A 12,679-nucleotide genomic window follows, 5' to 3' on the forward strand; every position below is an offset into this window, starting at 1 on the left:
AATACATGCCAGCAGAGAGGGAAAACTGTTTAAGAGGTAGTGAACAGCCAGGTCTTGAGTTTACGGCGGAACACTAGCTCCGTCTCAGCGAACCTAAGATCCAGGGGGAGGCTGTTCCAAAACTTGGCAACAGCCACTCCAAACGTTCTGCCCCCGCTCCTGGCAAGGCGAAATCTGGGTACCACCAGGAGACGTAGGCTGTTTGATCTCAACGCTCTAACAGATACGGATAATTTGAGTCTCTTGCTCAAATAGACCGGGCCTAATCCGTTAAGAGCACGGAAGGCAAGGATCAAAACTTTAAACTGGATGCGGCGGGAGATGGGGAGCCAATGCAATTCTTTCCGATACGCTGCTACAGAGTGGCGGAAAGGGATATTTCCAATTAGTCTTGCGGCAGCGTTTTGAACAACTTGTAGCCTTTCAATGAGGTAGAGGGGGGCGCCAGCATAAAGACTGTTGGCATAATCTAGATGCGACGTGATCAGGGCATGGACAATAGTCTTACGGGAGTCCAAAGGGAGGTAAGGAAAAATCTTCCTGATCATGCGTAGTTTGCCGAAGCAGGCAGATGTCACCTTGTTGATCTGGGCCTTACAAGACATGGCATTATCAAATTGGAAGCCAAGGTTACGAGCTGACTGGACTGGGATCGGGGGGGGGATTCAGAACAGTAGGCCACCACAGAGTAGCGGGCGGAGCAGTTTTTTGGTTAAAAAACAAAACCTCAGTTTTGTCAGTGTTCAAAACCAGATGGTTAGAGGCCATCCAAGAGCAGATGTTGGCAAGGCAGTTACGGAAGTTGGAAAAATGGGTGTCAGAGTGATCGCTAAAAGAAAACACAAGCTGAGTATCATCAGCGTAAGAGATCACCCTGACACCCCACGACTCAACCACCCTGGCAAGCGGTCCTAGGTAGGCATTGAACAAAAGAAGGCTCAAGGCCGAACCCTGAGGGATGCTCCCTGCTGATACTCAAAGGACGGTAGTCCAGGCACTCGTAACATCTTGCTTGGACTATGGCAACGTCCTTTTTCTGGGTTCAAACAGGGATGTGCTGCGTAAGGTTCAGGTGGTGCAGAATTCTGCAGCCAGATTGCTGAATGGACTTCCTAGAATGTCCAGTACGGCTAATGCCCTGAGAGAATTACATTGGCTCAGGGTGGAACATCGTACTAAATTTAAAGCCCTGTTCTATATATTTAGAATTAAGATTGGCTCAGCTCCTAAATACCTACAAGATCTGGTACGCCCTTACAATCCTTCTCGCCTGCTTCGCTCCTCCTCAGAAGAGAAATTCGAAATTCCCAGGATCAAATTGATGAGAATGGGAGGTCAATCCTTCTCTCTTCTTGGGCCAACTTTGTGGAATTCTCTACCTGATGTGATGCGGAAAGAGAAGATGTAACTCAATTTTCGCAAGGAATTAAAAACTTGGCTTTTCAATCAGCAATTCTAATTTCAGGTTTCCAGAGTCTCTTTTATGGCCTGTGCTGGGAAACCCTTGTTGGGTAGCTGTGCACATTAGAAAATAAAGTAATATAACATAACATATGCACTTGACTTGTGGTGCCTGGTTCTCCAGGCATACTGGGGGGAAGTCTTTGCTAAGGTGGGAAATGTGATGGGTAGTGTTTGCGACCCATATTCAATGGCACCCTGCTGTGCTTTGTACAAGCTGTCCCTACTGCAGTGAGGAAGTACACTGCATTGACTCTTTTGCTGGCAAAGCAGAGGGTGGTGATGAAATGGGGCAGGTGCTCGCTCCATTTTAAACTGAGTGCATGTATAGTGTAACAATTTAGCAGACAATTTTGGCCTATTGATGTCATCTCCATCTATTCCAAAGGACATATGGGCAATAAGTACAGACCTATTTACGTAAGTAATTCTTTATTCGGTTAAAAAATATAACCATAAAAGATACATAAAATCAATTATAGCAATCAATATATTACATCAACATTTGAAATGTACAACAAGTATACAGACGTATAACAAAGTGTATGACCACAGTGTGATAAGCATTGCCGCACAGGTAATCTACCTGGGTCACAAATAAACCTTTACAGTCTAAATTACAAACAATTGTCATAGGCAAATAAAGGCCTCAAATATTCCACCCAAACGGGGGGCCTTAGGACTAAAAGACCAAAAAACTATTTATTAAAACAAACACAAGAGGAAGATTTAAATGCAGGAACAGATAGGGGTAAAGGGAATACTAGCGGATGATTGATTATCTATGGATACATGCCAATTGGGATTATGACTATGTAATCTGCAGGAAAGAACTATGTGAGATACTGTATTGCCATAAAAAACAATGTTAAGTTCTGCAAATATGTGCGTACCTTGCTCACTTTGCCACTGGATTCAAGCTAGCCTGGCTGATGAGGGGTGTTACCCCGAAACCAGTCCTAGGATGCTTGTTTCCGGTCCAGAGAGGATCTACCTTGGCAGTTCAGTTTGGACTGTTCCCATGAGGAACAGGGTCAAGACTGATGTGCATATCCACCACTGGAGCCCAATAGGTCTTCTTTACGGACACAGGATGTCAGGCAGACCCAAACATTAGGGGTCAGTCCAAGTCCAGTTGCCACGGATTAGTTGGTCAGTGCAGGTAAGGCCTCTTGTAGCTTGTTGTAGCCATGTAGTTTGTACAAGAGGTCAGACTTAAGACCCTTGGAATCCATGTCTTTGTCCTGGGTATACGAGAGATCAGGTACACTCAATCAGGGCTCTCTTCAGGTTACTGACAGCGGTTTACTCTTCTTCTGATCTTACTCTGGTCCAGGAGTGTTCTGAAGGGGTTGCCTGGAAATGCCACATTTTTGCCTGGCATGACCTAGAGGGTGGAAATGACTTCTGGTTACACATTAACCACTGGGGTAAAAGTTCCTGAGGCCAACCCAACCCACTTGGTGACGAAAGTCCTCTGCTACACTCAAATTTGGTTATGGTAACCCTAGTGCCCTTCCACATTTCACACTATAATCATGTTTGGAGCAGTCACTGTACCCAAAGCAAAACCTAGAGACAGAAGTTTGATAGAACAAAAGTAGGATTTTTTAGCAACCAGTCAGTGAATACATAAGAACTGTTCTGGCATCCTCTTTCCCTTCCTTTCAAGTATACCCCCTGTGATATATATTAAGCCTAGAGAGAAAGTTCTGGTAGAACAAAAATAAGGTTTTCCACAGACTAGACACTGCATGCACTAGAACCGTTTTGGCATTATGTTTCCCTTCCTTTCCAGTGTACTCCAAAGTGTTACATGTAAACCCAGCAGACCTGTCAAAGCATGTTTTTTTGACATTCAATCAGCATTTTACAATATCATTTAAAAAGGATGCGCACAGCTCCCAACCTGCATATTCTGGGAGGTTAAGAGGAGTAATTTCTGCCCATTCTGGGCAGTCTATTGGTACCCCCTGGGAAGCATTTCACAACTTTTCACACCTATGTAAATGCTGATCCCTGACTGGCAGAGTGGCAAGAGCATATGATAATTAAGCCGCCAGAAACCTCAGGCAGGGAAAAGTTAATAGTATTCCCAGCATGAGAGAAGGGCTGGGATTGACATCTGAGAGTCTGAGCAGTGTGCACCAGTCGAGGATCGGGAGAGGAGCAAGACAGAACAAACACAGCATCAAATCGTAACTTATTTATTTTTAAATGTTTTTTCTTTGTTTTTGTATTTATATATTGCCCCCGACACCCACTGCCGCCCTACCACGTTGCCACGGAAACAGCCGGCACTGGTGCTACTTATTACACCTGTTGAATTCCGAACCCCAGTGAGAAGTATTTTATTGGGTGCAATGAATTAGACCTACTCATTTCACACACTAATAATCAGGGTCATAGTTTCAGGAAATCCTTTCTTTTTTGACAGTAGTAAATCAGTCCAATTTTGACAACTTTAAAAAATGCAAATTCCATACCTCCGGCAAAGTTGACCCTACAGGATCTCAGGTTTAGTCTGTGGCAGGTTACCATTTTTGAAAAAACTTTGTTGCATGCTGTGACTGTGCATATACCCAATTACCCAAGGTAAATTGGATATATGTTTAAACACCCCCCACCCACCATCAGCCAAGCGTGAGATCAATATTTTACCTATAAATCACAGATTCGGCTGACTAGAATGTCCCACAGCAACCATAAAATATGTATCCTCACCGAAGGAGAATAAGGGACAAATATAGTATTCCAATTACAGGCTTTCAATGGGGGGTCACATGACGTCGTAAAACAAAGGTAGTACACCAGTCCTTGTGAATGAGATCATGACTAAGGGAGAAGACGACCTTCAAATTTAACATTTTAAGCAGAGCAAGCTAATCAGCACTTTCTCGTCTCAGGAGTCAAGATGCGAACTAGAGGGTACAATGGTCATCTCTTGTAAATACAGTTAGCATGAGCAAGAAAACGTGGCTACAGTGTTCACAGTTGCAATAATGCAGATATATTCATTTTCCATTTCATTCCCAGGGGAAATGGTCTTAGCTAAAGTAAGTGCTGGGGCAATTCATAGCTCTCCCAGTGGTCCTTGGCCCACAGCACCAAGGCACATGTAGTCTCTAGTGGCAGATTTGTTAGCTGGTAAATTGCCCTTGAACATGACGTCGATAATCCCAAGTTGAGTCAGGGTGAGTGTCTGGACGGCCAGTGAGATAAAGGCAAGTTACTCATACACTAGGGCAGAGACACAGCTAGTTAAATGTGTATGTCAGTGCCTCAGTTGAGGCAGAAGATTTAAGTTGAGTTGCACTCAGTAACAAACTCTCCTGGTGTCACAGAAACATGGGTTTTCCTGGGTTAGATCAAATAAAATCTCAGGTTGACGAGGAAAGAAGTTTACAGGGCAAGGAACAGTTAGTCATCTATTCTGCCTTTGATTATTGAAGGAGGACGGAACTGAAGTGGGGTCAGTCATGAATGAAGTTAATATGTGTGGGGCTGGCGCATGAGGTGCTGTGAAGGGTTGCTCACAATTCAGGTCAATGCCTGTAAATTCTTGGTAAGGTTGGGGTATTTTCAGCTGTATTTTATATTGGTGCCTCTGGAAAGCTGGAATGGCCTGAGTGGAGCTTGTGAAATATCAGATTATTGTCTTTGTAGGGTGGAGGGTCCAGGGCAAATTTATTCACAAATCTGAGAAGAGAGGAGAGTGAGAGGTGCCAGGCCAAAATATTACAGCTTGTGCATCTATGATGATAGAGGGAGGAATAGACAAAGGTTTGCCTGTTGGAAAATCATTCACTTAAATGATTCTCCAGCACAGAGCACCACCCAGGGCATTTTCCACACCTGATTAGGTATACCGTATTGTTAGAAGCTCAGGTGACTCTCCAGTTTATTTTGTAGTCCTTCCCCGTGTGTGGAATCTTGATTGTATTCGAAGTGTTGCTGTGCCTGCGGGTTAGACACCACTCACTTCTGCATGCGTAGTTCCATTCTTCATTGCATGGGAATGTAACTGCTTCTTATTATATGTCTTTTGAGATTAAGGAGTTGTAGGATCGCATGGAGGGGTATTTCTATTATATTTCCTGCAGTTGTTAATCTTGCTGCAAGATGGGTTGTAATTCCCTGGCAATTTGTCAGGTCTTCTTTCTACGGACTGCTCGAGCTGTTCATTGCCAGACATATTTTACCAATACTTTCACATAGATTTAGCTTGAGCTTTGTGTGGGCCTTTGCTCATGATTCAATTGATGTCATGTTTATATCAGTAAGTGGTCTAAGTGCAAGGTAAATCGCCCAAAATGGCCCAGCCCCTACACAATGATACAACACCACTGGATAGCATAAAAGGCCACTTTTATTCTTTAGATCAGGCAATTTATAATATCCATAAACCATTAAAACAGTTGTAAATTTGCATATTTCTTCAAACCGTTGAATTTGCATATTATGCCAAAACCATAACATTTCATTTTGCACTTGTTTGTATATAACTGTAAATTTCCAAAACCAATATAACTTCCTTTTCCTTGAATTCACCAACATGTTTCAAAATCTTTCCACTTTCCATCTTTCTTTCCTTTTCCCCCATCTTGTACCTCCCACCACCCTCTCTCCTGAAGGACGGTCAAGTCCGCTCGAGATCTTGACCTCCCCCTATTCCGCCACTCACAGATAATAGGATACACAACAATTGCCTGACCTAACGTGGCATATCTCTTGTTTAACATATCTCTCTACTTATACCAACTTGTGAACAGTATACAAAATATCTTTATTGACATCTCTTCTTCAGGGATGGGTGGGCGGGCCTCGACAAAACTCCTGCCTCAGAGCCGGGTCCCTAAAATGACTGCTTTCCCTGACTAAACGCCTACGCATTATGCCTCGCGCTCGCTGCGCTGCCCTGCCTAATGCGTCATCGCTCCGGGTCCGACCATCCGGGCGAAAATCCACGGGGGGAGACCGCTTCGCTCTGCTCCCCCCGAGGATCTCATCGCCCAAAATGGCCCAGCCCCTACACAATGATACAACACCACTGGATAGCATAAAAGGCCACTTTTATTCTTTAGATCAGGCAATTTATAATATCCATAAACCATTAAAACAGTTGTAAATTTGCATATTTCTTCAAACCGTTGAATTTGCATATTATGCCAAAACCATAACATTTCATTTTGCACTTGTTTGTATATAACTGTAAATTTCCAAAACCAATATAACTTCCTTTTCCTTGAATTCACCAACATGTTTCAAAATCTTTCCACTTTCCATCTTTCTTTCCTTTTCCCCCATCTTGTACCTCCCACCACCCTCTCTCCTGAAGGACGGTCAAGTCCGCTCGAGATCTTGACCTCCCCCTATTCCGCCACCCAGGAAAAACCCTGGATTTTTCCTGACCCCACCAAAACAACCCAAACCCATTCTGATCATATACTGAATAGTACTCATATCAACCTGTTTTTCCCTTGTTTTTTTTTATTTTTTTTTATTCCTCCCTTCTCGACGACACCCACAAATCCACTTTCAAAATTTTTGATAACATGTCTCTGATCTCCAGTATGTAATACGCCATCCCCAATTGAGTGAGGTGGACGCCGTCCTCCCTAAACAGGTGGCCTTCCTTTCCAGTGATGCTGTCATGTGCAATTGTCTGGATCCCCAAACCCACACAGAAAATCTTCATAGCCCTGTTTACCTTTTTCCTGGCTTTTTCCATGGCAGCTTGACTCCTGGCGTTCTTCCACTGCTGTCTGAAAACAAATTCAGTCCATACTAGACTGGTCCCTAACCAGTTGTTAGAAACCACTGCTAAATCTAATTGCATGGCTTTTATTATACTGAGACCTGATAATGCCACCAAGTCATTTTCCCCTAGATGGAGAATGAGCATATCCGGACCACCCCTGTCATACCTGATCTTAGCCAATAGAGGAAACAAATTCTCCCAGCGCATGCCCCCTTTACCGCACCAGTAAAGTTCATGTCCAGCGCCGGGGATCCCCAAATTCCTTCCGTATATTTGATGATCCGCAAAGATCGCAGCCCACTTCACAAATGAGTGTCCCACAATCCAGATTTGTTTTTTGGCTGGATTCAATCCCCGAATGTCACCTAGATAAGAGAAAAAAACTCAATAAGAAAACCCAAACATATAACTTGATGCTTAACAACTCATGACTTGGACTACTGTCCATGTGTCTTCTACAACTCATGTAATTCATTTTTTATTTTATTTATTTATTTATTTATTTATTTTTTCTAATTTTTATTTTTTGACATATCTTGCACAGCAGTTAGATTTCCATCTTCCTATCCTTTTGATCGCACTCCAACCCAAACCCAAACAGGCTGCTTCTGATGCTGCTCCTATACGAAAGGAATGTGTTGCATAATTCATTGGGTTTAAACCTAGCAATAAAAGTGTGCGTCTCATGACCACCAGCAGCTGGTGACTCGAAAGCTTAACACCTGACTCATGCACAAAAATGGGCCCACTCTGAACACCAGCAAAGAGCTGAAAAACCTTCCACTCTTGTACTGGGCAACAACTGTGTATGTGTGTCCTATTTAGTTGTATCCACACCCCTTGCCCCAACTGATCTGTTTTTGATTTGCATAACCATATTTTCAAAGTGTCCCCCGCTAAGTAAACATTCTTGCCACACAAACCGCAATCGTTCTTCAAACCTAACAGTTCGGAAACTCTAAATGCTCCAAAAAAGAGCCATATCATTGCTAATCTAAAAAGTCTAATCTCATGCACATTGTAACAAGATTTGTGTAAAGACTCTAACAATTGCCGGAGCAGATCAAAAGTTATTGGTGCTCTTGTGTGCGGACTTGTTGCCTTCGCCCTCTGCAATCCCTTCAACACCCTCCTCACCAATACATGGTTATTTGGGTCCCGGCCCCAATACAAATGACCATAGAATGAGATCCCCGCTAGCTTGCCCGCTATAGTGTTATGGGACAAACCCTTATCAATCAGCGTTAAAACAAAGTCAAGTATAAGAGGAATATACATCTCTTCTCTTTTTACAATGTCATAAGTGTCAACATAACTTAGAAATTCCTGCCATGCCAGCATATAACTTCGTTGTGTGGATGGTGCTATTGAATTCTCCACCAGCTGTAGAATCCTCAGTCCCCTAGCGCCCAGACGCTGAGCGGCACTGGTGTTTTCTGAACCGCTGCTCCAGGGGCCAGCTCGCGAAATCTGTCCCACTGGGAACGAGAGAGCGCATCAGCAATTGTGTTATTAATACCTGGAATGTGTGCTGCCCGAAAAACAATGTTCAGACGCAGGCTTAACAACATGAACGCTCTCAAAAGGCATAACACTCTCCTGTCCTTAGCTTTCTGCCTGTTGATTAAGTGAACTACTGACATGTTATCTACATGGAACAGGATCGTTCTGTTACTGAGCTCTGGACCCCATATCTGCAGAGCTCCAAAAACGCTATGCTGCGACCTTGAGAAAACCACTCTTCTGGCCACCTCTCGGCACACCAGCGCCCGTCCCAAAAAATGCCAAATCCGTTGGAACCTGACGCGTCCGAATACATTTGCACCTGCCATTTCATGCTTTCCTCGATGAACAATAGTGGCACTCCATTGAACTCCGCTAAAAATAACAACCAAATCCTCAAATCCTCCTTTATGTTTCTGGTGAGCCTGACTCTATGGTGCGGCAGGCTCGCTCCCGACATGGACATGCCCAACAACCTGCAGAAAATCCTTCCACCCCTGACTACTCTGCACGCAAAGTTCAGATATCCTAATAGTTTCTGTACTTGCCTAAGTTGTAACTTTTCTACCTGAAGGGCCTCTTGAATGCATGACCTAATCTCTTCTAGCTTCTTCTGAGGAAGGCGGGCCACCATTTCCACCGTATTAATTTCTATGCCAAGAAAAGTAATCTGTGTGCTGGGGCCCTCCGTTTTGTCTCGTGCCAAAGGCACCCCAAATGCTTCTGCCATAAGTTGAAAAACTTTTAAAGCTTTCTCACAATGTCTGGACTTCGCCAATCCCATGAATAAAAAGTCATCAAGATAGTGACACACCTTGCCTTCCCTACACCCTTGCTGAAAAACCCACTGTAAAAATGAGCTGAACAATTCAAAAAGGGCACAGGAGACTGCACACCCCATCGGTAAGACTTTGTCAAAATAAAAATAGCCATTCAACTGCATCCCCAGAAGCTCAAAGTCCATGGGGTGTATCGGTATCAATCGAAACGCAGATTGAATGTCGCACTTGGCGAGTTCGGCATGATTACCTAGGCTTCGTATCATTTTTAACGCCTCATCCACTGTAGTGTATGAGACGGCTGTGTCCTTGACAGCGATAAAATCATTAATAGAGCTGCCCTCAGGCCACGAAAGGTGCTGAATCATGCGGAATTCGCCTGCGGCCTTCTTGGGGATAACCCCCAGCGGTGACACCATGAAATGAACAAACGGCATCTCCTCAAAAGGCCCAGCTATTCTGCCTAGACAAACTTCCTCTTCCAGTTTCCTGCCCACTACCTCCGGGAATTCCTTGGCGGACCTCAAATTATCTGCCCACCGCCTGTATCTGGGGCCCTGGTAGCCAATTCGAAATCCCTCCCTAAACCCCCAATAAAGTTTGGCGGCCGCCTCGCTGTCAGGGTACCTGTCTAACCAAGGGGTGAGCAGTTCCCATTTAATTGGGGTAAAAGCCTTTTGGTATAGTAGGGAGTGAGGTTCCCCTGCCCCTGGCTGCCTGGCTTTGTGTTTGCTGGGTGTGCTCGGGCGTGTCTGATGCAGGTGTAAGGCACTGGAATAGCATGTGTCTGCCCCCACATTGGGAGCATTCATGTTTGAATCTACAATATGGCCGGTTGCAATACCCCCTGTTATAGTTCCAACAGGATCCCAAGCCGCTTGGGTGTCCCCTTGTAACGAACCCCGCCCCTCCCTGGGTGGCGCGCCCTGGAAAGGGCCGGTATGCCACCGGCAAGCCACTAGCTGTGTGAGTGGTTTCCGTAAGCTGGGCTGATGACATCCATTGTAACCATAATTCGGTATCTATGTCACCCCAAGGTTTTGAAGGGTTCATGCTCATCCTGGCCCTGAACTCTTCATCGTAGTTCAGCCAGGAGAAACCACCAAAATGCATATGCGCTTTGCGTACAACATCCATATACTTAAAGAGTGACACTGCCCTCTCTGGATATTTTTCACAGTAAATGCTGGAGAAAATCAAAAAGGCAGACGACCAATTGTCTATATTTCTTGGCACCCTGGGTCTTCTTGCCAGTTCTAACTCCTCCTCCTTGGACCCCTCTCTGGATTGTACATCTCTGTGCAGTAAACGGAAAACATCTACATACTCATGCTGCCATATCTTTTGTTTTGTCTTGTGAGACAAATGAGTACCTAACGGCATTGACATGCCCATATATGGCAACCTACCTGGTGCAGGAGAAATCTCTTCCCCGCCTGTTTGTCTAATGGGGTGGGCTGACTTGCCGCCCTGCACACCTGCCATGCCCTGTGCCTGTGGCACTTGGTCTTGGATCTTCTCACCCGTAGGCTTCAAAGAGACATCCCATGCCCCCCACCATGGTTGCTTACCCTTTGGAAGCTGTTCCGCACGTCGTCTCAGTTCTTCTTGAGAGATCCGCTCGAGATTCTCCTTCTGAAGTCCGGAGTCCACATCTTCGTCTTGAACCTGTAACGATTGAACAGAGTTTGTTGTCCCAGCTCCCCTCCCTGCGCCCACTGCTGGAGCTGATTTTCTTTTTGGCAAGCTCCTCAGTTGTGCGCCAGCATTCCGCTCCTCTGTATGTTGTGGAAAAGTCGCTCTCCCCGCCCCTATGACTTGTGGGGCGACTATTTGCCGGCTTCCTCCTGGACGCTCACCATCACCCACACCCCCATCATACGTGTCCCAATTAAAAACAGGTTCTCGCTCCAAAAACCTGTCCGCCTGCTGTGGATCCGCCATAAATTCCACATTAAAACCACCCTGTTCAGTGGCCGCTGTGTCCGTCTCAACTTCCCTAACTTGCAGACTCCTACTGCTCGACAAATTCCCGATCCGGCCTTGCTCCGCTCGAGAGCCACTTGACACCCTATCGGACTCTTCTATTAGACGCGCCTTGCTGGGTGCTTTTTGTACCTCGCCTTGCTTACGCTGTGTATCAGCGGTGGAGGCATGCTCTACCCACACCCACTGCCCCGTTAAACTGTGTTCCAGCCCAGTCTCATCTGACGCATAACCTAGTGGTGCCTGGCGCGCAACTGGAAAAATATAGTCTCTGTTAAATCTGGTGTGCTCCGGCCCGTTGTCGTACATATATTGAATAAAGTCATCTTTGGCTGGTGCTGCCAATCCAGCCTCCCCTGTCTGAAAAACCTCCCCTGCCTCCTGTGTCTGAGTACAATCTACCTCAGGAGGAAAGTAATCATAAGGGTCCTCAGAGGTGTTTTCTATAATCGTGAAACCAACCCTTGCCTCCTCAGGCACTTGGGCCCCGGGCGGGGACCTGGGGCGTGGCAAGTTCACCTGTATGCCCGGGGCCCCGAGGTGACATGACCCGGGCGCAGTCTCATCATCACTGCCGCTCGAATAATCCACCAAAGGCTGGGGCTGGGGCTGCTGCACAACTATAACCTTATGAAGGGGCAGGCAGGTAGGGCGCGCTGGAATTGAGTGGGCTTCCAAACTATTGGGCACTGTAAATAAAGGAGCTGGCCTGGCGCGTATCTGCCTGGCCGGGGCTGCACTGACAGGCTTGCCCATGCCCACTGCCAAGCGCTGAGAAACTGAGCCAGTCCCACCCACAGCCAACCCCTCCCTCCTAATAGGGGGCGTAGCCAACTCACCCTGCAGCCTGGCCACGAAGCGAGACCCACGGAGCATCGCCGGGGATAGCGAGCGTGAAGGCTGCCCTCTCCACATAGCTACCTGCCTGGCATACCCCACTGCTTGACGAGCCCCTCTGGCCGAACGCGCTCTCCTCGCTCCCTTCCTCACTGACGCTGGCTGCCTGCATGCGTCTATGGCTCTTCTGACACCGTTTGCCGCCTGTCTCCTCGGTGGTCTTTGCGAGGGGGGGGGCTCAGCAGCGTCCCCGCCGGCCGCCGCCAAAAGGTCACTCCTACCGGCCGCCGCTATGACACGGAGCGCCTCTTGCAGTGCCTCCTGTGTCACCATGGCCGCGCCCGATAGGTTC

General features: G+C 46.3%; 1 protein-coding gene across 1 annotated transcript; it reads right to left on the reverse strand.

Annotated features, from left to right (window-relative positions):
* Positions 1 to 6,961: 6,961 nt before the first annotated feature.
* On the reverse strand, positions 6,962 to 12,246 carry LOC144823229 (uncharacterized). Its single transcript, XM_078681569.1, has 2 exons — positions 11,076 to 12,246; positions 6,962 to 7,587 (listed from the first exon to the last, which is right to left on the reverse strand). The coding sequence occupies exons 1-2, from the start codon at positions 12,244 to 12,246 to the stop codon at positions 6,962 to 6,964; spliced, it is 1,797 nt and encodes a 598-aa protein (XP_078537695.1).
* Between the last annotated feature and the right edge of the window lie 433 nt (positions 12,247 to 12,679).

This window comes from Lissotriton helveticus, chromosome 3_1 (assembly GCF_964261635.1).
Source record: "Lissotriton helveticus chromosome 3_1, aLisHel1.1, whole genome shotgun sequence".
Taxonomy (NCBI): domain Eukaryota; kingdom Metazoa; phylum Chordata; class Amphibia; order Caudata; family Salamandridae; genus Lissotriton; species Lissotriton helveticus.